Genomic DNA, 27,507 nt, shown 5'->3' with positions numbered 1-27,507 from the left:
CAATTTTAAAAAGAGGTTTCTATGATTTGCTTTTTACTGAAATACTTCCTTGCTTACCTTGTGACAGAGCTTATGTGAAATTTTGGTTGCCCCCCTCCTTTTTTTTTTAAAGTCATTGTTGAATTTTGAGAATTTCTTTGGTTTATTTTTGGACTTTGGGACTGTGAGATTTTTCTTTTCCTTTTTTTTTTTTCTTTAAGAATATGAACATTTTAGTTTTGCATTCAGATTTCGTGGGATTGTGGATGTTGTGAAGGCCTTTAAATATATTTAAATGAATGAATGAATGAATGAATGAATGAATGAATGAATGAATGCATGAATAAATAAATAAATAAATTCAAAGATCACGAAAGGTCAAACTCTCTCCGGGTACACCTGAAACAATAAAATGATGATAATCACTATAGTTATTAAAATGATTTGGCTTTTGTTGTGGTGGTTTTCCTTAAATCACTTGTCGGGACTCAGGCGGGTGGGTTTTGATGTGAGGGTAGGGGGTCCTCATCTACATAGATTGTTAACTCCGCCCAGCCGCCACGTTAAAGACCGACAACGAGAACACAAACGAGCGCACCCTGTGATCACACTGACGGACCGTAGCTGAATGAGATAAACAAAGAGCCGGTGACTTTTCAGGAATACAGACAACGCTCCGCAAGCTCCACGGAAACATGGAAACTGGTAGGTTGAGGGCAACTTTCTCGTGTTTGAGCCGTGGTGGTGTGTGTGAGCTGTGAGTGTGTGTTTGACGGTTAGAGGATGACAGCTGAGGCAGCTAACCCAGCGGGCTAAGTTAGCATTCACTAGCCTGCTGCTAGCATGACTGTGCCCTCGTTTAGTTACTCAGCCAGGTTGACAGTTCACGCTGGTAGATTTATTAGGAAGGTGTCAAAAATCAAAACTGTGTACATAAACAGCCAACACACCCTGACTCGTTAGTTAAAAGCTGCTCTCAGCTTCAGAGGTTGAACGTGTTGAGTTAGCTTGTGTAGCTAGCTGGTGAGGAATTGAGTTTGAAATGCCAGAAGCTGTCAAACTCTCCGAAGTGGTTGATCTTCACGTCACTGGGGATTTAAGTCAGAATGCCACATTTTGACCGAAAAAGAGAACCGTTTCACCTGTGTTACACTTCTGTTTTATTGACTTTGAACAATGATTAATGCTTCCTACGTTAACCTTCAACCAGACCAGTCAGTTGAGCAGGATCAGGTTTCATAACACTTTTTTGTTGGTAGGCAAAGATTTAGGCTTTGGTCACATGGTTATATCCAAAACCCGTGTGAGCTGATTGTTCTCTCCTGTAGAGCACTATTTTCATGTTTTTGAAGTATAAATTATGAATTATAGGACTGGGAGATATGGACAAAATCAAATATCACAATATTTATCACCAAATACCTTGATATTGCGACAATAGGGTTTTTTTCAATATATATATATATATATATATAATAAATAATCATCAGTAATGTGGATATAAGGACTAAGTGGGTAAAGGCAAATAATATAACATTACAATATTAGGGGAAAAGCAGAAAACTACCTTCACTTAACTGTTATGCAGCCTTTAAAACAAGGTAAAGAAAACTCTTATCTCATATCACTTTATCCAAAATCTAAGATGATATCTAGTCTTATACATTGACACAGTATTGATATACTGGCCAGCCCTAATGAATTATGAAAAGGAGCTTGATAGTGTCACAATATTCTGACCTTTGGACTGTGTTTTCTGCCAGATACAGTGGATGTCCACTGAACTTCTACAGTTAGGCTTCTTGCCAACTATAGTTCAGCCCTTTGCACATGAAGCAGTGATGGGCATAGTAAAGTGCTCAGCTAATATAAAGCCAGTTGTATAACCTCTTCTGTGTGCAAGTCACCCTGACTGTCTGCGCTTGGCCCCGTCCATAGAAAATCACTGTTGTGTCTGTCCTCACCATTCATGCCTAACTAACTGAGCGTTTCGTTAGGCTCAGCCTTTCCAAGATCTGTTCTTCAGCTCACGTCCGTCTTATGTGGTGTCTGTGAGCGGATGCTCTGTTACAGATTGAAGATCCAGTTCTTGTTATATCCCCTTCACTATTCATACTCATCAGTGTCAAAAGATTCAACAGTTGTGCCACAAGCAAAACTGTGTTTCGTTGACACATGAGCCCATGCAGGCCTGCTCTTGAAATACTCTCCGCCTTAGGACTGGTCCTGCCTTTTTTCTGATAATATAGGCATGACAGTTAATGAAGTTTGACAGTGTCCTAATCTGCGGCGGTCAGTGCATCTCAGCTTTGTGTCAATGGAAAATAACAGAATGCAGCTGAGAGAGAGGGGTCGAACTTCAGGCAGCATGCATGACTAGGCAATGTCCCTCTCAATGTTTAATTGCTCTTCACCATTATTTGATGGAATTACAAACCACTCTCACACTCTTTGACTCTGTCAGAGTGTGTGCGCGCTCTTCCTTCCCTTGTCCAGCTGGACTAGACAAGCTTTCCAGTGTGCTCCTCTCACGGATGGAGCCAGAACGGTGATGCCGGCCAGCTCCGGTCAGCCCTCAGCTGCTCCCCAGGGTCACTTACAGTGCTACTAGAAAGCGTGCTTGATGTCTTCCTTTTTTGTCTCTTGCTTTTCTAAGTCTGTACTTCATTTTTCATTAGAGCTCATGTCCGCTGAACTCCACTATAATCTCTGTACGGGTGGTGGAAAAAGAGATTCACCAGACATTTGCAGTGCTCAATAAAGGATGTGCTGTTAGTTTATGACTATTGATCTGCTACTTTCCAGGCATTATTGTGACATCTGAGTATATGAGTGCTCATAAATCAGATCTTAAGTGGGAAGTATGTACGCCTTAAGTGCACAGATGAGTCATGGGAATTGGGACAGTGGGAAATTCCTTCTCTTAGTTATAGTCAGCTGTCTGACTGTTGAGTTGTGATCATTAGTTAGGTTTATTATATTTTCTGCTTTTCTTCCGATCTTCATTATTAAACCATTCACTCTGTCATTCCCTCTCTCTGTGTCTCTTCCCATCATGCTTCCATCTCTATCTCCCCATCTTGCTCCTCCAGGTCTGAGTCAGGAGAAAGTAGCTACCTTCCTTAAGCGGCTGCGGGCCGAGCCACGCTACCTGTTGGCCCAGAATGTGTCGACCTGCATTGACCCATTGGAGGTTTGTCTGCACCGGCAGACTGTCCAGGATACTGTGCACATCTTCCAGCACTCTATCCCCACAGAGGGCAAGCCCATCACCAACCAGAAAAACTCAGGTAGGAGCATGTAGCAACATGTAGAGACATGGTAGTAGAGACATTGAAATCACTCAAATTATTTGTTTGGTTTTTTTGGTGATGATCTCACTTTGACATAATGTACAGTACAGCAATATCCACAAATCTATTGTAGGTCTGAAGCCTCTGTTTTCCTTAAATCCTTCAGAGAGTTCAGGTGCACTTTTATTAACATTTTGGGTTAAAGTTGCAACAATTATCGCCAGCTATTTTAAAATTGATTAATTGTTTTGAGTCATTAATTTAGGGGGGAAAAAGTAAAAAAATCCATGATTTCAGCTTCTTTAATGTGAACAATTTCTAGTTTATTTACTCCTTTATGACAGTAAACTGAATATATTTGGGTTGTGAGCAAAACAAGACATTCAAGGATGTCACCTTGTTCTCATCAAAAATTTTCACCATTTTCTGACATTTCATAGACCAAACATATAATCGATTCATATAATCGATTAATCAAGAAAATAATTGACAGATTATATAACAAGGAAAATGATGGTTAGTTGCAGCCCTACTTTGGGTCTCACATAAAACATTTTTTGTAAAATCTAGATGCTTTCAATTCTTTATAAGCATATACCAGCTACACCTAAACCATTGTCTGCACACCTCATCAGCTATGATATGATGCTGACTAGAGTTGTTGCAGAAATTTGAAAGTTTGATACAATATTAGTATTTTAAAAAACAATACTCACTACCTCTTTGGGTACAAAAAGATATATTCCACACACAAGCTATTTTTTCCCTTTTTTAAAAAAAACAACCTGTACACAGTGCTGGTACAAAAAAGTTACACTGTCTGGTTTTGCTATGCTTAAAGCCAAATTTCAGGCAGGACAATAGAAATGGGACTGACCTGAGCTGAAGTCTTGGTTTAGCACTTATATAAGTTTTTTTTATAGCTTTGGTACTTTTGGTGCTATAATTAATGCATACTGTATCGTTTCAAACACGTGGTATTGTCAACCATAGCACTGACGACACGTGACATGTTTTAAGCCTGAGGTTTTCTTGCTGAAATCTTGTGGACTCTAGAGCCTCACAATCACAGTGAGTGGTACAGCTGGAACTACTCATTATGTGTTGGTGGATACAGTGTGGGCTACAAAAGTTAGTCTTGTCTCAAAAATAGAATAAATGTCTCGAAACAAAAAAAAAGTTTAGAAATGGATGCACTTTGAGCATCCTGAAGACAGCTCAGTGCCCACCAGGTTCCAAAGCACACTGTAGGTTTTGTAACTGATAAATGTGTTTATTCTCCCTTCCATACAGTCAGTAGCATGACAGAGACATGGCACTTGCTTCAGATAGTTCAAACCAACTCCTACAGCAGTCTTTAAGCTTCAGAAGACCTTCACACAAGTTTGTTAAAGCACAAACTTACAAGTGCTACTCTTGTAGAAACACATTAAGTCATCACTAACCTGCCTACTTCTCAAGATATTTTCTTCTTTTTATCACCAGGGAGATGTTGGATCTTCTCGTGCCTCAACGTCATGCGACTTCCCTTCATGAAGAAGTTTAACATAGAGGAATTTGAGTTTAGTCAGTCCTATCTCTTTTTCTGGGACAAGGTAAGTCAAAGCACCACCACCTGTTCTCTGTTATTTACATAGACTAGGCTAAGAGATGATCTGTAAAGTTATTTGATTTCTGGGAAGGTATCATTGGCAATATGTTGCTATGGGTGTTTCATCACTTGTTTTTAGTTTATATTCTTGCGTTTTAAGGTTTTAGTGTCGTAACATTCTGGGAAATGAATGTTTTGGTTGTTTTGCAGTCAGGACACCATGTGAGTGAGCGTGCATGTTAGAACATGTGCATTGGTTTCAGTGTTATTATGCAGCGCTTTACTACTATGCAGTCATTGTCCACCTAAAACCCTCTTTTGTGTGTTGAGGTCAGTGCTCTTCCAGGGCCGACGTCACAGTGACACCTCGCTAAATGTTTTTAGTGTTTCTCTCTCATTGTCTCTGTGGCCTTGTGTCTTTTCTTCCACATGTGTAGTGAGTTGGTTGTTCCACCATGAATACACCTTCCTTTGTACTAAAAGCCAGCTGTAGGGACCAACACTGACTGTGCTATTAGTTCTAAAGAAGGAAACATGAAATGCCGCACTCTAAGAATATCAGCCAGTAGGTTATCACATTACACCAGACTTGTAGAGTCAAGTGACAAGTCTGCTAAGTCTCGACTCATATTGGGCATGAGCACACTGGAAAGAATTCAGGCCTCTGAATATTGAACATTGAAATGGCTTTCAATCTTAATAATGTTCTTTAACATAGTCCTATCAAGACAGAAGTCTATTAATCAATAGTTGTGCAGGGCCTCCCTGTCTTATTTATTCATTATTTTTCTTTGATATTACCAGGTAAAAATTTTATGCTTGACTGTTTTTCGTTTTGAGTCCTAAGCCAAGTGATGTCTTGAGAGGCTGAAGTCTTTCAGTAGTCTCAAGTCCTCATTTTTGTGACTCTAATAGGGATTTATTGGCAAATTCAAGAAACTGAATATAATTAGTGTGTTTTCATTACTCTAACTACCTGAAAATAAGAATAGTTACCTCTATATTTGGGATTTTCCTGGCAGCTAATTTCCCTGTTGATTTAAAAATTATTTTAAATTTAGAATACTCGCTGAGTTGAAAAGTAAGAAAACACTTAGAAAACAGTCAAGATTGAGCACAGTGTATTACTCGATACGGGTTCACATTGTCCAAAAAATACTGTATGGATTAAGAGCTATTTAAAGCTGTTAATCATATTGTTCCACAACCAAATTTTACATGCTGTTGAAGTGTGTACAGCTTTGGACCATGTATAATGAACATTGCACATTATCCTACAAAACGTGCAACAAATCACTGTATTATCTTTTCAGACCGAGCAGGATCACAGCCTCTGTGTGTAAACAATGTCACATGACATCTGAGCTGCAGCCCTGGCCAGTGGCAGGCAGCTGTATAACATCTTAGAGGCAACAGTTAGCTGGTTTTGTACACAAAAAAAAAGTTAATGAATAGTTAACCAACTAGTATTTCTGGTCCTGATTAGTGAGGATAGCAACTTTTAATCGTTTCACATACTTCCATAGTTTCTACACTAGCCCAGAATGGAAAAACCAGACATCGGCTCATGATTTGACCTTTTGTATTTTTTGCGAGTCTCATGGCCAATGGAGGTCTACACACTTGGAAAGGGAGGGTAAGATGAGGTGTTTGCAATCTGTAAGCAGCTAGATGCCCAAAGTCCTACACACTGGTCCTTGCATACGGTAACGTTACCTTATTAGATTGTACAGCCCCTCACAGTTTCTCTCTTTACTCACCGTGTCTCTCTGTTGTGTTTGTTCTTTTATCTACAGGTCGAGCGCTGCTACTACTTCCTCCAGGCCTGTGTGGAGACGGCACAGAGGAAGGAGCCAGTGGACGGACGCCTGGTCCAGTTCCTGCTCTCCAATCCAACCAATGACGGAGGACAGTGGGACATGCTGGTCAACCTCATTGGTTAGTTCTCTCTTTTTATTCAAGACTGATGTTTGTACCCAGCATTTTGTCGTAACATGCAGGTTATGAGAGTTTTCTTAGGACATTTTCATATTATGAAAACCCACCACCCACCTACCAAACCCTATATCTAGATAGCTAAATAAATGGCACAGAGAGTATTAATGTGCGACAGTTTAGAACCAAAAAGTAGATTTATCAGAGTAAATAAGTAATAATAGGCTCAGTGTTTTCAAGAACAAGTCTTGATGTCCTGTAAGTCTGTATATGACTCATTCATGACCTGATATGACGTACTTTATTTCAGTCTAGTGCTCCAGTGATAAGGGTGTGACCACTTTCCATTGTCTCACAATAATTCTGCCTCATTGGATAGATCTCATCATAACTCATAATCACTTAACAAGAATACATGCCGAATAATTGATTAACCCTTGTAAAGTGCAATTACAAAGGCATATGGTTATTAGGAATGTGTACTTAGTCTAAATATAGATGAAAACCCAAGTGTAGCATTTGAGTTATGACTGCATGAAGAATATTGTTTTAAAATGTATTTTAAATGATACAACTTTGTTGCTATACAATGAAATTCATTTTTCATCCTTAGTCAGTTTTGTTCAAGAGACAAAATAGTATAATATTATACTGTCCTGTCTTCAGAAAAGTATGGCGTCATCCCAAAGAAATGCTTTCCAGAGTCACACAGCTCAGAGGCCTCACGCAGAATGAATGACATCCTTAATCATAAGGTGCGTTTTTAAAATTTCTTTGAATTCAAAGTAATCAAGCTTACGTGCCAGTGAGCCACATAACCCGTGAGACGGTGCTGACTGCTGCTTCTGTCTCACTTTGTGTTACAGCTGAGAGAATACTGCCTAAGACTGAGGAACATGGTGGCCAGTGACGCTACTAAAGCTGAACTGTCTGATGCAGTGGACACTATGATTGAGGAGGTGAGACTGAAAGAGCACATAAAACTGTTTTCTGTTCAACATATTATATAGGGCATTTCCACCGCAGGAATTCTCCCAGGGCACCTTTTGAGGAACTCAGCATCATAACCTGTGTTTGACCAAAGGGTCTGGGGACTAAGTTTAGTTCCTCTAGAATAGCACCAAAAGAAGTCAATGCCGTGTGGAGGGTACAAAGGGCAAAGATATGATAGTTCACTCTTGCAATAAATAAATAATGATAGTTATGGGATATGATGCTAGGGGATCAATCATAGAAAATAAATTCACTGTTCCCCCTGCTTATGTGAAACAAATGCACTCGAATTATGTTAACAAGTTACTGTTGAGGGGCGCCTCTGCCGCTCAGTTAGTAGAGCATGCGCCACCTATACTCAGGCTATCAGTCCTCTGCAGTCTCAGTACAGGTTTGACTCCCACCTGCGACCCTTTTGCTGCATGTCATCCCCTCTCTGTCTACCTCCTTTCCTATCATATCACCAGCTGTCCCTGTTGAATAAGGGCAGAATCCCCAAAAATAATCTTTAAAAATAATAATAAATAATGTATCGCAGATTGGACCCTCAACAAAAGTTATTTGGAAAATTGACCACTACAGGATTGTAGTATAGCTGTACAAATAGTACAGCATAGTGGTGCATAATTCCCTAGTTAATGAAATAAAACACAAAGAAACAAAACCATATCTGGTCACATGCAAGGCAAGCTAGCTAGGCAAGGCAGTTAGGTTAATTTGCAAACAGGCTAATGAAACAACTCTTTACTGACATTACAGCGATACAGTAAATACTCTTAACACTGACTAGACATTGCAACATCATGAAATATTGTGCTAGATGAACCTTACAGCATTATTGTTAGAATTTACATCAGTGACCTCCATACCGGTAACGACAGAGGTGATGAGTGATAAGAGAAGGGAGCGGAAATAAACCCAGAATTTCAATATAAGGGCTTTGAATGTAAATGTGAAGAATTCACCAACATAAGTAAAATGGGAGAGGGGGTACATGTAGACTTGTGTATAGATGTATAGTCTTATCCACTCCAATGCCACTGTTCTGCCATAATCTCTACTTGTATGATGCCTTTACTAGAGAGGTGTTGATCGTTAATGTGTTGTCATTGTACCGGACTGCAGTATATTTAGCGGTGTGTCTAATAGTCTGCCCCATTCATGCATGTGAACTGGGAATGACAAAAAAAATTTGGAAAACCCCCTGAATATAATGTAGTCCAGTGCAACACCACCTCTAACCAAATTGTCAGCACTAACTATATGATTGCCTGTATATATTTGACAGTGTTGAAAAAAATTTAACATTATAAACTTTTTAAACACAAGGTTTATGACAGAGCTGTTGTATTGAATTACAGTAGATTGCAGCCTTGGTTAACTTTGCAACAGTGCTCCATTGTTACCAGAAGAGGGGGCTGTCAAATAATACTTAAGACAGAGTGGCAACATCCAGCCAGTTGAAGTGATATCTAAAAGCAGTCTTCATGTAATCAGTGTCAATCTTGATCTCATGGGTAAATGTCAACATTTCACCATCCATATAATTAGGCTACATTTTAAATTGAATTATCAGTGATTTTAAAGTGATTGTTTTGAATGAATGACTTAAAAATCACTGGTTTAAAAATAATCAGAATCAGAATAATAATTCTGATAATTAATTTAATATACAACTGCATTAACAGCACATGTGGCCCTCGTGCGTAGATATGCCAACAGCTTGCATTCAGACTGGTGTGTGCAGTAGAGGGAGACATTGGTCTTGTATATCTCTTCCATTTGCTAAAACAGAACCTGCAAAATACCTGGCTGTACCTGTAAATCAATATTAATCTATTTTTTAGCATTATTTTGCTTTTTGTTTACTGCCATTAGGGCTGTACCATATTATACCATACACAATAACACCGGTATTATTTTTTTTTTTTGTGATTTAAAAAATATCATTTTGTGATATCACTGGCATAGCAACGCATTCCCTATCGTGCACAACAACAACACAAGCCCAAAGGTGTCTTCACTTGTACAGTTCCAGTTTATTTTATTCTTATCAGCAGTGAGTGTTTATGTTTTGACTGAAGGTTTGTTTGGACTGCTCCTGTTTGTTAACATTCGTATTTAAAATTTGAGGTCGATTTTATTAGGTGACAATATTGTGCAGCATCCTGAAGAGTTAGAAGGTTAAGTCTCTGTCATCAATGACAGTAGTTCATTGGAAGAGGATGGAAAATGCCCTTCATTTTTGTTTGCACTAATAAATGCTGCTGCCTGCAAGCTGCAATCACCATTAAAACATTTCAGTATTTTTTTTTATATATCATCATAAATATCATTATCACAAATTTCCTTGAAATATTGTGATATAGTTTTGAGGGTATATTGCCCAACCCTAATTGCCATTTTTATTTTATTTTTTACATAGGCAGCAAGCATATCATCTGTTCTTATTTAACACAATGTAGTATTTATTTTAATGATACATTGTCTGGTACACACTGTTGAAAATGCACTGCCAAAAGTGTGGTGTGCTTTACATATGTATGTACAAAGTGTGTAAAAGCAACAAATGCAAAACTTACCACCTGCACATCGCCCCAGATGTCACAAAGTTGAAGATAGCGATCTTGTTTATGGAACAGTCTGAAATTGGACAGTATTGAAAATTCACCTCTAGAAGTGAAATAAAAGATGAACATGTCTATGTAAATGAACTCTTTCTCAACATAACAGTCATAACATGTGTTATTATAATGAACACACGTGCAGTGAAAAACAGTCATGTGCCTGCAGTGTTTTTGTGGCTTCAACAGGTTACACTGTCTAGGTGTGTATGCACATGAGGCTTTGTTTACGCTTCCTGTGTGTGTGTGTGTCTGTGTATGAATGTATGAGGGGCCAGTCAGTCAATCAGCCTCCCATTGAGAGAACTGCACACAGTACAGGGGTCTGGTTAAGCAGCCTTTGTTGTCAGCTGTTTAGTTGCATTGTGCTGCTGGCTGGTTGCTTGTTTAAACAGTCGCCTGTATCTCATAGCACTTCCATGGAAGTCCAGCCATCACCACACACACAAACATACGTTGTGCAACAGTAAAGTGCTCCTCTGCACTGCACGGCAGGAGTGAGGGGGGCAGAGGGATGTCGGCGTGTTTGTTTGTCCACCTGGAAGTGGTTTGTTTTGCGAAAACATCACTCTGTCAAGGCCGGTGGTGATGGAAGATTTGGTCATATCAAAAGAACGGACAATGTAACGAGAGCCAAATCTTTCAAGGTTATTGTTGCATTTAATCAGCATCACTCTTAAAACCATCTTACTAGGTGGGACACCCACTGCGATGGGAAAAGTTATATCTTTGTTTTTTGACATAAAGTAGCATTTATTATTTGTTTTTATTTTTTCAAATACCAATTATTGAAATCATGTAGCAAATGAGCTACAAATTCAGTGTTTTGTTTTGTTTTTTGGCCTTTTTAATCCTGTTATGACCCCATGGTAAAAGAAATGTCAAGTTATTACATGTACTGTATATGAGTAGGGCGTGTTTTGTATTGTATTTTCAAACTGAAGTTCCATTCTTAGAGCTAATATTATACTGCATTTGTTAAATGTATTACTTATTTAAAAACATTAACTAAATATGTACCATATGTTTGTCAGTTTTTCTGATTTCTTAAATTTGCTAAAGAAATATACTGGGGTCAGAATCAAGATAAAAATGACAACCAATAGAATCAGGTGAATAAGTGGATGATTGGCTTGATATGTGCAAAAGTGTGAATTTTCCTCTGCAGGCAGGATCACAGTTGCACTAACTTGGGAAAAACTCTAAACAACTAGATATGTTGTAGTACTGTGATAAATTTAACATCATTTTGATCATTATCAGCCAACATGACCACAGTACTTGCTGTTTTTTCTGCCATCTATAAAATGTGTAAATAATGTGTTTATATTATTAGTTTCTCAATTGATAAGTTAATCAACATAATTATAATAATTATTTTGAGTAAAATTATGGTGGAATCAGCTTCTTAAACTCAAAGCATGAATGTCATTGTAAATTGGATATCTTTAATAATTTGTCAGACAAAATAAGCTATAGTTGGATATCTCTGTCATTTTATAACTAAATAATTCATTAATTCTTTGAAAAAATAACCAATTAAGTAGTTGACAATGAACATATTCCCTAATTGTATACGGAATCACCAAAGTTAATTTAAGACATGTCTGTTTTACTGACAACATGCCCTGATCCCTGGAATGAAAACTTATGTGCTAAAGGGTCAAAAGTTTTAGATAATACCAAAGTACAGTAGTGTTTACTGGATATGTAAAAAGAGATTTGATATCATAACCGCACTAGCAGAACTGTAAAAATGAAGCTGTCATTTTAATCATACTTACCAACTGAAATACTTGTATGTGAAAACAAACAAATGCCAAAAGTATTGTGGAATTACATAATCTTTTATTTGGATGACTATTACACTGACACTGTCTGCTGTGGTTTTAAACCATGAGAAGTTTGATTTACCTCCAGCTTTAACGGCGCTTTTGGTGAACAGCTGACATATTAGCTCTGCAACTGAGGAAGGGTGTAATAATCTTGAGGAGACTGGTATCCTATTAATAATTATCAGACAATTAACAATGGTGCCAGATGTTGAATTTGTGGGTCTTTCGATGTAAGTATTGTGCCATTACAGTACATTTTTAGCAGATGACATTGAAGACCTGTTTTAGGTTTAGGGTGAAGGGTAACTTCATGGGTATGTAACATGTCTTCCAGTGTGTGCACAACCACTTCATTGCTGTCCATGTGTGTCCAGTGTTTGTGGACATGCACGCCCTGTGTGTGTATGTGGGCTTATGTTGCTGGTTGTCCCGGACTCTTAGAAGTGGGGAAACTGGTGTTTCCTCACGTGCGTTTGCATCTATGTGTGCACATGTGTTCCCCAGGATCAAAGTGCCGTGTCAGTCCTACTTTGGTGTGTGTGGAGGTGATGCTGTCCAACCCTCCCCACGTGGCGGCTGTGATTGTGCCCTGGTCTTCGTCACGCCAGCCCCACACACACTCCATGACAGGCAACTGGGGTCAAAGTCTCTGCTTCCACTTACTGTACCCGGGGTGCGCTTGATTTAAATGGATCCGGTTGCGTGTCAAGAGTCTATTCTCTTTGTTAACACTGGTCAGGCACATTAGTTAAAACCAAACACATCGTATTTGTATGTAAAAATCTCTGCAATTGCGAGCAAAGCCCATTCTAACCTGCACCTGCGTTAGTTTTGCGCAACATGACAGTTTGTCTCTAGAGGCTGTTAGGATGACAGTATCCATACACTGCATTATTGAGGCAGAGAGAATTAGTTTAAGTTTCAAAGCCAGTCTTTCTCTTTCATGCTGTAACTGGTGAGTATCCCTGATCCTCTACTCTCACTGAAAAGTAGGCAACGCGCACACACACACACACAGAAAAAGAAAGGGACATTCACCGGTAACTGTACATGCATCAGTTCTTAACACACAGATGGTATCCCTCGCACCACAAATATAGCCTTTCCATGCTCCATTGCGTCATGGAATCAGAAACACCATGTGCAGCTCTGGTCTTGGCTCTGAATGCACGGATAGTGATTCTTAAGACAGGACTAATTTATGAGACCGCCGTCAAATCAGAGGAACTTTCTTGCTGCAGCTCAGAGGCTCAGCGCTGCTGGCTATTGGCTCAGTTGATCTGTTGCTCGATGTGGGTGGCTTCCTCTAGATGTGTCACTCTAACTTTTCCAGTCCAGAGATGTCCACTCACATCCATTGAATTTTTCTGCCCCATTGTTAGAATTTAACAATGACCACATGTGTTGTGTGTTTACAAAACATGGAAGTTTAATCAAAACCTCACTCATTTTTATCCAAATTGTTTGCATGGTGTCATTTGCTTACACTCACAAGTCCAGCTTCTAGACAAGTTATAAATTTACCTCAGAGTAGCAATGAGGCGCATGTTTAGCCTCAAATTTGGCATTAACTGGTTGAGAGCCAGCATTGGACCCCAGTTATGGTTGACAATATTTATTTGAACATTGTCTTGCTATTGAAATATTAAAATTAAGTCTAACTAACTAAACTAACTAAAAAAAATTTATCTGCATCTTTTTCACAATTAAAATTAATTTAAATGTTTAATGCTCTAATTTAATAATCACTTTTGTATGCTAAAACGTATAAAAGCCATTATTTGGTATTTATTTATTTATTTTTATTTTATCTGTCGTTATTCACAGTTTGTTGCTGCATCTGCAAGTTAAGAGTCTACTATGCAAAGTGAAAGCTACTTAGCCACAATATCCAGAAATGCTGCAGACTTCTCTGGGCCTGAGCATGGAAAAGTGTGATCTAACAACTCCACATTTCAAACTGTTTCGGAAATCACGGACATTGCGTCTTCCAGGCTGAAGAGAAAAATGACCATGCGGATTGTTATCAGTGCAAAGTCCAAAAGCCAGCATCTTTGATGGTATGGGGGTATGTTACTACCCATGGCATCATGGCTAACTGTCACACCTGTGAGGCCACCAGTAATGCTGAAACGTACATACAGCTTGTTAAGCAAAATATGCTGCCACCCTTAGTCCTTTTCAGAGATGGCCCTGCTTATTTCAGCAAAACAATGGCAAGACACATTCAGCATTTGTTACAACAGCGTGGCTTCAGTGTGAGTTCTGGTACTAGACTTTATCAAGCAAGCATGGGGAAGAATTTCACTTTAAAAACTTGACCAGTTAGTTCCAAAACCCTTCCTGAATGTTGTTTAAAAAGAGTAGTGTATTACAGTGGTAAACGTGTTGCAGGCATTAAATTCAAACTGATAAACTTGATTGTTTTTTCTAACTATACACTCATTCGTAACATTTGATACCTCGTCTTCATACTGTACTCAATTGAATATATATTAATTTGCAAATCATTGCATTCTGTTTTTTAAATCTTACACAGTATCCCAACTTTTTTGCGATTGGGATTGTGTTGCTCAAGGTTATTGGCTTGATCCGCTTACTGTATGTGTTACTCTCACTCCTAAGTCCAGGTGATTTGTTTGTTTGGGTAGCGTAAAACAAATAAACATTGCAGAGGGATGCCAGCCGGTCAACACTGGAGCACAGATGCTATCAAACATTAGCTGTGGTTAAGCCCAATAGCGTGCAGTCAGTCAGCTTGTTTATAGCAAGACACGCAAATTTGCTATGTTACAGATTTGAGACTGACCTGAGGTGGACCTTCTGCTTGAAACTGATGAGTTGAGGAGAAAGCTGCCTGTTAACAAACCCCATCAGAATCACTAATAACAGCTGCTTCCTGAAACCTGTTAACAGTTCAGATGTTTGGTTTATTAAGATATAAATGAGAAGTCCTTTGAAGTTACAATACAAACATGAGGCAAGTTCTCCAGAGTTTATGAGTTGTGCCGGTCGGCCTCCCCATTCTTTCCCCCCTCTCTGCATCCCTCTTCCTTTTCTCCCGGTCTGTCTCTCCTTGTCTGTCACTCATGTACAGTAGATCTATCATTGAGGCAGCAGGTGTTTCAATATTGATCCTGCTCTGATGTCACTGTGGCTGTTTATTCTCTGACTGAGGTCTCGCCATCAGCCCACACCTACTTTATTTACCCTGCCAGGAGAGGACGAGTGGATGCAAGGCTGAACTGGCATTAAGGGAGGTGCTTACAGTATGTCTCAGGGCATCTGAAAGAAGAATCGTAAAGTGAGTGGAAAAGTTTTAAAGTTAGGGAGAGTTTGAGTTATTCTTGGAAGACAAAAAGGAGGAATGAGTAGAAAAGGGTGGGGGGGTCAAGGGGTTACGGAGATGTCTTGTCAAGGTGCCGAGGGCATCTGGGCAAACACAGACCAGACAAGGAGATGGACACCTTGGCATGTCATATTGCCCGCAGGGCAGTCTAAACAAAGTAGTTCAGAGAAGATGAGGGGTTGAACAGATGCCTTTGTTGACTCTGCGCATGTGTGTATTTTTGTGTGCGTCTGTACTTTTGTGACCGTACGCATTTCTGTGATGAAGAAGGGAACTGTTTGTTTGCGTAAGCTGAGCCTGAATTTATGCATTTTTTGTGTGTTTGTCTCTGTGTGAGCGTGTTTGGGGTGAGAATAGTGGGCTCACTGGGTTCAGTGTCTGCTAACCAGAAAGCAAGAATGTCATCTTTATGTAGGGGCATTTAATGTGTGTTGACTAAGCATGGGGAACTGCTGCCATGGCTGCTATATTTCTCCAGGCTGAGCCAAAAATAATCCTCCTGTCAGCTCTATATTCAGACAGACAGAAGTTTAATTTGTCTGGATCAGTAGTAATACTCAATAAAAATAGTGTCTTAAAGTCTATCAGAAATGTGTCCTTTGTGACACCCTTAGTCGAAGCTGTAAGAGCATGATGGATCACCATTCATCCACACAATTGAAACTATTCTTTCTATAGTACACACTGTCCTGTAGATCCACTGTACGTGTGTTTCTGCCTTTTGTCAAACTATTGTATCACTGTTGCACTTCTTTTATCTACCCCAACAATGTTCCGCTCTGCATCTTAATTTCTCAGCCCTTTGTTAATCACATTTGATAGGAAAGACATCTGCTGAATCCAGGGAGAGGTGGAAGCAAAAGGGGAAAATTCCTCAGATAACTTATATCAGAGGTTATAAGGGCCAGATTGACAGACGCCCCAGTCCAAACAACTCGATTTAGCCCACAGGAACTCAGTCTGAACTTCAGCGCCGCAGGAAGACACACATGGAGGGAGAGGGAAAGGGTGTGGGGCACAAATGGGGAGATGGAGGGATATGAAAAAGATGAAGGGGAGGCAAATACTGCAGAGGAGACAAATATAGGGAAAGTTGAGAGAGGCCCAGGCACTGATGGATAAGTATAAGCAAGGACAGACAAGGGGTTGGAGGGGTTAGATGAGCGCACATTATTTGAAGTGGGATTGTATGAGCGACTTAAGTTCACTCATACAATCCACACTTAAAAGTCCAACCACAAAAAATAATATTGATTTAGTGTACACTACATTTAGAATAATTTCACTGCCCTATCTCGACGTCATGCCCTTTTCTGACTGGAAACGGCCATTATGTAATCCAAATGACACCCTCTCCAAAGCAGCCAGACTTCTTTTACCTCGCAAAACATGGTAGTAGCTAGACTACTGCTACCTTTATCAGTTAGTTTGTTTGTGTTTTTGTTTGACTTTGGTGAATCTAAACTAACCTTTTTTAAAGACTGAAGTCACACAATAACAGAAACAAACAAGACAATTGAGGCTGCAGTATAAAAATTATAGTTCTTCCTTGTCCAAGAGCAAGGTGAAGGGGTGAAGATATACAAAATTGTCTACACATTGCTTAGCTTGCATGCTGATTTTCTGCTTCTCTCAAGTGGGGGCATGGCAGCCCCCCATCTACTGTAGTTAATACACTGATACTGGATAAGTACCTCATACAACCCCACTTCAAATAATCCAAACTGTACTTTTAAGAATATGAGTGGGATTTACAAACTTCTTTGACAACCTCCCCAAAGGCAAGGAAGTATTCTCTTTTCATTAGTTGTAGTCACTAAAGCCTTAGTCTTTAGCAACAGTATGGCACCCCTGCAGACATGCTGGCTTTGTTAAAATATAGATACTGTTTGTTCACTCTGAAATTACTTTTCAGAGCCTTTGATCCAAGGATTGCCTGTCTGCGAATGTTAAATATGAGTTTAGCAGATTAGGTTGGCTTTCAAGCAATTTAGTAATGAAGCTGATTTTCAAACTGTGTGTGCTGTGCAGGTATTCCGGGTGGCCAGTGTCTGTCTAGGCAGCCCTCCTGAGACCATCTGTTGGGAATACAGGGACAAGGACAAGAACTTCCACCGCATGGGACCCCTCACCCCTCAGGAGTTCTACAGGGACCATGTCAAACCCCTATACAACATTCAAGATAAAGTATGTTACCCCTTAAACACATCAGATAAACCATGTGGCTCTCTGTAGGGAACTTGACTGTGTAGAATCTGAGTTTCTAACTCCCTGTTTGAAGTTGTACCATTTCTGAGCTCATATCCTATCCTCAGGTTTGCCTTGTGAATGACCCTCGACCCCAGAACCCTTATGGGAAGCTGTACAGTGTTGAGTTCCTAGGTAACATGGTTGGAGGCCGCAGCACTTTGTACAACAACCAACCCATCCAGCTGCTTAAAAAGGCTGCGGCCGAGTCCATCAAGGAGGGCGAGGTAGGTTGGTGCAGATGGTCATAACTGCAGAAACAAGCATGTACATTTAAGAGTGTCTGCATGTCTGAGCTTCATAAACCTGAACATTTCTACTGTTGTTCTCTCAGGCGGTGTGGTTTGGTTGTGACGTCGGGAAACACTTCCACGGCAAGCTGGGCATTAATGACATGAATGTGTGAGTAGAATTCAAAGCCAGCTGCTGTGTGTGTGCCTGCTGTGTGTGTATGTGACTGAAATGGTTCTATTGTAAAGACTATGAAAATCCCAAACGCCACAAGTCACTTGGTCCAGATCAATAAAATTATTGTTACTTACATGGCTTTAGTTTTTCATGCCTCGATACCATTCAGGAGCGGTATGATTTCTGGGCATTTCTGGGATTTCTGAATCTAACTTTAATATTACCATGTCCATTAGCATGATTTCTGCCTGAGTCACATCAGATAGATTTTCAACAGCTATGGTGGTTGTTTAAAAGTGAAGAAAATTACTCCCATGATCCCACATCACTTCACCACAACAACAATCATGTCTTTTGTTATTGTTTTAATGTGAGAGAGATCCTGAGCAGCAGATCTGAGATATTGTGCATTTAACCACAGTAACTACAATACATGACAAATATCCAGTGTTTTTCACCGCCACTATGCTTCAGAGAAATGCTTTAGCCCCAACACTCCAACCTCCAAACTGTAAATAACAATATTTAAAATCAATTTCACCGGTGAACTGGACTGCTTCAGTTTTGGCACTGTTTTATCCCAGTCTTGTCTGTGCCATGACTGCAGGGTTTACATTACAGGAGTAGACCTCATCTGCCTTCAGGAGGTGTCGGTCTCTCCACAGGGGAAAAGTTGCTCACAGAATCTTTGCCCTTCAGGTGCAGCAGCATCTGTGTCTGAGTTGCTGGCGCCAGGCTTAAATTTGCCTGCTGAACCAAACCAGCATGGTGCCGAATGTCTGCTACGATCTCTGTTGAGGCTCATCTTTCAGACAGATCTTTTTTTGTGCTGGTAGATTATAATTGGAATGAGGCTTAGTGGAGCCTCTTTTCTACAGTCTTGCTCAAGAAAGGAATGAAAAAGGGAGCTGTCTGTTAGCCCAGGCTGAATCCCAGACTTATGAAGGTTTGGCTTTTTATAGTCATCATCAAACCTCTTCCCTACAAAAAGGATATAATAGGATTGTTGAACTGATCAGTATGTAGGTGAAATAAAGGACAGCGTGTGTCTGTTTTTCATTAGAGGAGGTAGTGTAAAGTGATTTTTCTCTGTGTGTGTGGACAGGTTCAACCATGAGCTCGTGTTTGGAGTTTCGGTGAAGAACCTCTCTAAGGCAGAGCGACTGATATACGGAGACTCTCTCATGACCCACGCTATGATCCTCACTGCTGTCACAGACAAGGTATGCTCACACAAACACACAGCACAGGTGTGTGATTATTCAGTAAACTCATGCAAATATACAGTACGTATACAAGCAGATCAACAGGAATATACACTGGAGTTTATTGCATCAAAGCCTTGCTGCATGTTTATGCTGCTTTAATCGGCTGCAGTTTTTCATAGTGATGTCAATTTCCCCCCTTGTAAGTAACCCCAGCTGTTAGGACACTTTCTTTCCTCCAGTCACGGCTTCTCACCCTTATCTCCCCCATCGTCTACTCTGTTCCTCTCTCTCAGGATGGGAAAGAAGGCTACGAGAAGTGGAGGGTGGAAAACTCCTGGGGCGATGACCGTGGGAACAAAGGTAACACATTATTACACTTTTCCTACTTTCCTTTTCTTTTGGATGTGATTCTTTTCTTTAGATTTAAATCTATTGTGACTTTATTGTTGTCAAGTCACAGAGAAGTAGCTGGCTGAAAAAATCTAAAACAGTTGCTGTCACCTGGATCTGGACCTGAAGTCATAAACAAGTCTCCTCCTGCCTCCCCTTCTCTCTTTCACATCTTTCTCACACCACGGTGTCTCACAATAAGCCATCATCTTCCTGTTTATGGCTATTGAATTAAGAACAGGATTAGACTGAAATGTTCCCCTGTGTTGCTGCTTTATGAATTTGTAATTGGCTGTGTCCTGTTTCATAAAGGCTTACAGACTTTGCACAGGCATAGCGGTCATTATTATGATTTTTTTTAGCTCAATACCTCCGGTCCGAGTTGCATAATCGTAATTGCACAAAGAGTGAATGTTTAACGCCAGAAAGCAGCACAGCAGAATTCCTCCAAATGGCTTAATGGCAAAATATTTGGTTCCATAGGTTTGGTGAATACTCTCAAAGGGTGTGCTTGTGAACTACTACAGCTGGCGAGCTAAACACTAACACACTATCCAGCCGAGAACATGTTTACTTTCCCCTGGCGTTTTGTTTTCAGGATTGTACATCATTTCATTCATTAAAGGGGAACAAAAGTCAGTTCCTCAGCACAATCACTAATAGGACACAGATCGCACAGACGACATTTCTGTACCACTGACTTCTGTCTCATAACTGTCTGCAAACAATTACTCTTTTGAGGAGCAGTTTATACTCCAGCAGAGGAGGTAAATAAAATTGGCATTTTGGCCCCTGTAGCTGTCTGTTGCTTTAGATGTAAGTGCTGTCAAAGTGGCTTGGCTTGACTCGAAAAATTTGTGCAAATCATCGAAAATCGTTTATACAAAACGAATATGAACAGCCTTTTTGATACAATAGATGGTGTATACTTACAAATTGTTACTTCATCGACAACTCCTTCATCATCTCCAGAGTCAGACTGCTGGTTGGAGCTGCTGTACATAACAGTCAAACTGGCCTCTGTCAGTCTTGGGGGCTAAATCCCAGTCTAATAGGACCGTTAGCCCACTAGCTGAGCTTGTGTGTCAGTGTTTTTTTTTTCTCTGACTAACAGATAAATGAAAACCTGGTTGACACAAAACAAACACATAACATCTACGATCCTCTTGATACCAGTAAAAAGGAAAGCATTTTATTGCTTTGTTTATTTCAAGTTAGTGGTGTATATATACAGACATAGCCCAGGGCTATATAGGGTTGGAAATTTTGCGCCTTTTCCTTAACCAATAGTTAAAAACACTAACAATCATTCAAACCAGTAAGAGGCATAAGAAATCCATCTCCATGTAAAATAGTTCATTCCATAAGAAACCTTTTGCATAAAATTTGCAGCTCAGTTATAACAAAACATAGAAACTTGGCTGCAGGTTTTGTCTCACAGGAAGAAACTGGGATCCAGGGCCTTGTTCATTCCCAAAGGCAAATGCTGATGTGACCAGATCTTTAAAATGGTGTAGAGTATAACTCAACAATAGGTCTGGGAACTTTTGAACCTGTGTGTTTTTGTGGTCAGCTGACTGAGTTGTTTGTTTTCTTTTTAAGCCACAAATTCAAAATGAATTAAACAAACTAAGTCAGTCTTGGGCTAACTCCCAGTAATCTCCTTTGATGCATCGGAGGAAAATGTTGTCATTAAGTAAGTGAGATTGGTTTGTCTTTATGCAATAGGCCGCACAACACAGCAGGTACTCCACACCACTGCCCCAGACTTTACTGTCTACTGTTGTTATTCCCTCTATCCTTTCATCTCTGTTTCTCATCTGCCTCTGACCTTCTCTGCCTCTCTTCTCAATCTCTGAGCTCGACATTCCTCTGCAAATTATACGAGAGTATTTCAGGTCAGTCATGCATCATCTGGCAACACACACATACGGTAAGGCATACACACACAGACACACACTTACTCACAATATTTGTTTGAACCCAAAAACCATAGTGACTGTTGGGAAAACATGTGAAAACCCCTCAGTCGAATCAAATGTATTTCACGCATATCTTATTCCATAAACACCAGCAGATAGGGAAGGCCAGGGCCCCCAGCCTGTCCACAGCCAAATTAATAAAGTGTTTGAGAACAAAAGTTCGAGAAGTGGAGTTCACTTGGGAGTTTCAGGGGCTTTGTTTGTTTGACAAAAGCTGAGGGGGGAAGAGAGGCGCAAGTGGAGAAAAGAAGAGGAGAGCAGGCAAGAGGAGGGAAGGAGGGAGATGATACACAAATGGAGATGTAGTACAGGTACAATTAGCTAGAAAAACAAAGGCAAGCAGATGTAGAGTTGATTTTGGAAAGATGACAAAGGAGAAATTGGAAGAAAAGTGTGTGTGTATAAGGTTTGTAAAGGCTTAACATCTCCCTTCAGGCTTTTAATATCCCTCCTAACCCTGAAGGAGTCTCTCATGAGAGGTTTAACTTTCTGTTTCCTCCATATTTAAGCCCTTACGCAGCCGCTATCTTGACTCTGCTCACTCATACTTTTACACCGATTCAGACAAGTGTTTGGCAACATGGTCTGAAATTTTTATCTTCTATTTGACAGGGCATTCGGCGGCGGTGGACTCTAACATTAGCGACGAGTTTCGTTTGAGCTCTGAATTGAGTTTGACGTGAAGGGAGAGAAACTTATTCCCTATGAACAGGATTCATGATGTTGAATAAATATAAGAAGATGATGTAAATGTGGATGGAAGGATTTCGTTGGTAGAGCTTCATTAGTTTTTAAGTATGCTTCCAATCTGTTGCCATATTTTTTACACCAAAACTACAGTTGCATATCTGTACCTTCACCTCATCTAAACGTCCCATTTCATTTCGCATGAAATGAAAAATCCCTTTTTTGTGGTCTTGCCACAACTCTGTGAGTGCGCTGGTCCCCATCTATTCTTAAATACCAAATATACAAAAATAAATGCTTTTTTTTTTAAACATATTTTCTGATGCTAAAATGCCCCACTCTGCTCTCCCTGCTGATGAATCCTATCCACTAATCATAGACCTCTTTTCAATCAAGTCTAAATTTTTACGTTGTACATATGTAAATGTTGAGTCCAGCCCCAACTTTATTTTACATGTATTTTACAACTGGTTATGAAAGGGTCTCATGAAACGGTTTTTACCGATGCCTCTATATGATCTACATAATGACATTTGTGATCTCCTGATCCACCACCATCAAGTCAGAATTTTAATTTGTACCAATACTTTGATTTATGACCAAATAACAAAAAAAAAAAGACATTCCTTTTAGCCTCAGCTGTAGTTACTCATTTTGTTGTTTTGTCTTCTCCTGTATACCCAAAGTGGTGTTGATCATTTCTACCTGGCGCTCGGATACAGCATGTACAGGTCTGTTGTCTTTATGATAGTGGCATAGTTGAAAACTTGCTAAATATGAATTAAGTATGAAAACAATTCTTAAGAGTTTTTTTTACATGTCTAAATTAGGCTAGCACTGGGTTTTGTTTATTAAATTTCAATACTAGTACCAATACCAGTACCCTTAAACTGACACTGATACAATGGAGTACTTAGTTTGATACTTTTTTTTAAGGTTCTACTTTATAAAGAATGCTTGCTTTGATTGGATTCAGGAAAAAACACACAAATAGTCATTTTTTTCTTGATCTGGTACCGAAAGGATTGAATGTAGGTATCGTTTGACTGCAGAATTTTTTATACTACTTGGTATTGAGTTTTTCAATTGATACCTTATGGGTAATGAGCACCAATACCCAGCCCTAATCTAAATCATTGTTTACTTGTTTTGGTAAAATTTATATGGAAATTGTGGTTTATATAATGCCCGTGTCTTGTGTTGTGGATTGCTGCTGAAGTTGGAAAGCAAGATGGCTGCTCCACACTCTAATAGCTTACAGTACATCCATCTGTTCTGAGACAGGACAGTCAGCCTATCCCTAAAAACAAATAATGACACCCAACATTCACACACACACACACACGCACACCACCATGCCACCCAACACGCGGGTTCCAGGAAGCTCACATCAACACACACAAGGATACCACAGTGAGAACCAGGCAACGTGCCATCTACGATTTGCGTACTTGGAAGGACACTCATACACAACAGACACGCCATCCCTGATACATTGTTTTGAACTGTGGCATGTTCTTGCGGTTATCCTGACGTCTTCGATAGGTCAGCTTGACGGTAGGAGGGATGCTCTCGTTTGCTCAACTCTGAACACATGAGGGGAAAAGAAGAGGTGGCATCAGGGAAAAAAAAAGACGAGAAAAATAAGTTAAATTCTCTATGATCTGTTTGCCAGTTTTCTTCCAGCTTCCCATCTGTGTGTCAGTTCCGTACCAGATTTTGAACTGCTCAGGTTTCACATAACATTTTCATCTTTGTTATTTAAGAAGAAGACACACACACTGACATCTTTCATTTTAATTAATCATTTCAGCATGGGGGCTACATCCTCATCCAAAAAGAGATTAGGTTATCCCAACATGTCAAGTTCAAGGAAGTCTTTCGTAACCACCCCAGATTTGACCACATTGACCTTGTATTACTACACATGGACACACATAACCAAAGGCAGAGACAGACAGACATTGTTTAGTTTTATCAGGGTGGGCATGCAGAGGTGATAGCAGAAGTGTTGAATGCATATTGCAATGCTGGGTGGAGGAGTGTGAACCGTGAGGGGTGGGGGTCCTTCTCTTCCTCCACCCCCTCTGCATGTTGAAACAATAGTTTAGTGATAAAGCACACTTAAAAGCAAAATGTTCGTGCTAAGACAAAATATCTTTCACCATTCTATCGAGTTGTTCCTAGCAGCATTACCTACTCCTCCCCTCACAATGAAAGGGGGAGGAAAAGTAACAATAATCACTTGAATTAGTGATAAATCAAGCATTTCTCTGTTTAAAAAAATGTTTTGAGATTAATGCTTTCTGTGAACTGACAGATTGACTTTGGCATTTGTCCTTGCATCCTGCCCGTTTAGCTAGATAAGACATATTTAAAGACTGGACCACTCTCACACTTTGAGAAGAAAAAGCATCTGAAATGGGGAAATCTGTGTTTAAATTCTATATTTATTTGCATACTACAAAACTTAATAACAAGGAGACATTCATGGTCTTGCAGGATGGCCACAGATCCTTAAAATATTTTTCAATCTTTTAAATTCTCATAAAGGGACTTTAAAAGTATTAAATAATCTGACCTACTGCTTGCAAAATTACCTCCAAGCACATGAGAAACATATTTGTACAAATGTCCTTTAACTTAAGTAACTATTGTCAGGATGTTACTCAGGATTTTGAAATGACACTGCACATATTTACTCAGAAGAGTATGCCTATATTCTCACGTTTGATTTGCTTAATCAGTTTCATCGCTAAATTGTCCCTGAATTTAATGAAAAGGTGGCATTAAAAAGTCTTGCATTTAACTTGCTGATACATGTAGACAACCTGTATGGTTTATTTAGACTGACAGGTTTAATGATCAAATTCATAATAATCCACAAATCTGTGGTACAGTCACAAAGTGGTTCAAAGTGTTCAGCAAGGAGGGGGAGCAAGCCAAGTTAAAGTCCCAATGAATGTTTTATTTCAAATGAGCAAACTATTTATAAAAGGGTAAGCACGGGGTGTAAATCTGAGCTGCATCATTAATATACAAGTAAAGTAATGAGAGACAAATGTGTGCATGAGTGTCGAAGGCAAACAAAGTAAGAACTGGTCATTTGGAGCCTAGAAGGGAGAGTTACACTCAGAGCAGGCCTGGTTTGTATAACCTTTGAAGAGGCTTAACAGGCGTCACCATGTCAGGCTAATGACCACTAATGTATTAAGAGAGCTGGATGCGGAGCCTCCAGTCAGTGTTTCTGCCAGTTTGTCCAACTGGCCGGCCTTAGACCTTTTTCACAGCAGCCATTTTCACATGAAATAATCAAGTAAACACAGGTGGCACCAGTGATAATAATTAAGGTTCTGTTCCATTCAAGTCAAACAGAGTCAGGGTGCTGCTGTTGTGCATGTTGGCTCACTGGAAAGGCTCTGCTACACTAAATGGAATGGGACCTTAATTAGTGTCATTGGTAACACCTGTGTTTACTATACTATTTCATAACCATACAGCTGCCATGAAAAGGTTTATTGGACCGCAACTGCAGCAAAATGCTTTTTCTCAACAGTCTGCCATTATACTGGTGACATCTGTAGGCCTGCAACCTAAGATTGATTAATCATTTAGTCTATAAAATATCAAACAAAAAAAAATAAAAAACTAACAGTCCAAAACCCAAATACTCTTTATTTGCAATCATAAATGTCAAAGAAAATGATCAAATCTGCTCATTTAAGAGGCTAGAAATGATAAGTGTTTGATATTTCTGCTTGGAAAATGGCTAAAACTAGAAAAGAAAATTAGTTTCCACCTATTTCAATAATTAACAGTAATTAATTAACTATTGTTTCAGCCCTGGACATCTGTAAAACTTAACAGGAATACCACCAACTGCGAACAAGGACAATTATTACTCTTCATATTATATATTTTTTTTATAAAATGATTGTTTGATATTTGTAAAACTTTTTCACAGAGCCTTAAAAAACTATTATGTGTGTGATCATTTCCCAAAGGGGCAGAATACTAATGAGCAGGTGCCGTGGGGCTGCACGATGTTGGGCGAGCTTGTTTTATTTAACTGAATGAACCTCTTGGAGTCCAGTATCCAGTCCCTATAATCCTTCCCCTCTGCTCTGACTGCACTCTTGAAAGTGAGGATTAGGTGGTTTAAATCCTGTAGGGGACACACGTCAATGAGATACATCTTTGTTTAAATGCTCTGTAGACAGATTTTTGACATCCATGTCAGGCAGGATCTGCATCCTTTAGATCAGTCAAATAAGGTTACTATGGCCCTACATCAAGCCTATTTAGGTGACAAAATACTAAAACCTCCTGACTGTGATTCGGTCAGATTGATTTTGGAGTTTTGTGGGGTTTTTTTCCATTAATCCCATTGTTTTGCTTGTCTGCCATCATTTCAGGGGGAAAAAAATATTTTGACATTAACAACTGATTCATTGTCTTCCCTGTTGGTATCCATAGGTTACCTCATCATGACGGACGATTGGTTCTCCGAGTATGTGTACGAGGTGGTAGTAGACAGGAAGTTCCTCCCCCCTGATGTCCTGGAGGTGATGCAACAGGAACCCATTGTACTTCCTGCCTGGGACCCAATGGGAGCCTTGGCATAACTACAGGAATCCAGGTTTTAGCCCCAACCTCTGGTCTATTTGACTCCGCCCTGTTCCTCGGCTGCTTTTACCTCTCCTGTATTTCCCCAATACCTCCTTCCAAGACAGCCCATTCTTCTAGACAAAATAATAAAGATTTTGTTTTCTTTTTTACTGGACTGCCTGAGTGTTTTGTCTGTCTTTATTCTTCCAGAGAGCAGTGGTTTACACTGCCACACCTTTTTATTCTTCCACTGTGGGATGGTATGGGAAGTGGATGTAGCCACAGTGATGCCACTCATCAGTTTGTGGACTGTCATTTTGAAGCCTCAAGTTTGGCATTTTGTGCATCACTATCTTGGTTTTGTTAGGGCCAGAAATT

General features: G+C 39.7%; 1 protein-coding gene across 1 annotated transcript; it reads left to right on the top strand.

The window, feature by feature from the left end:
- The first annotated feature begins 530 nt into the window (after nt 1-530).
- On the top strand, nt 531-27,304 carry blmh (bleomycin hydrolase). The gene is made up of 12 exons (XM_084717129.1): nt 531-684; nt 3,072-3,269; nt 4,758-4,867; nt 6,660-6,801; nt 7,465-7,553; nt 7,665-7,757; nt 17,631-17,786; nt 17,915-18,073; nt 18,181-18,248; nt 19,360-19,477; nt 19,756-19,822; nt 26,998-27,304. Exons 1-12 carry the CDS (start codon nt 675-677, stop codon nt 27,144-27,146), a joined length of 1,359 nt encoding a protein of 452 aa, XP_084573255.1. The 5' UTR covers nt 531-674; the 3' UTR covers nt 27,147-27,304.
- The last annotated feature ends 203 nt before the right edge of the window (nt 27,305-27,507 follow it).

This window comes from Lutjanus erythropterus, chromosome 4, assembly GCF_056507025.1.
Source record: "Lutjanus erythropterus isolate fLutEry1 chromosome 4, fLutEry1.hap2, whole genome shotgun sequence".
Taxonomy (NCBI): Eukaryota; Metazoa; Chordata; class Actinopteri; order Lutjaniformes; family Lutjanidae; genus Lutjanus; species Lutjanus erythropterus.
The sequence above is the reverse complement of the archived record's forward strand: the minus strand, read 5'-3'. Positions and strand labels throughout refer to the sequence as shown.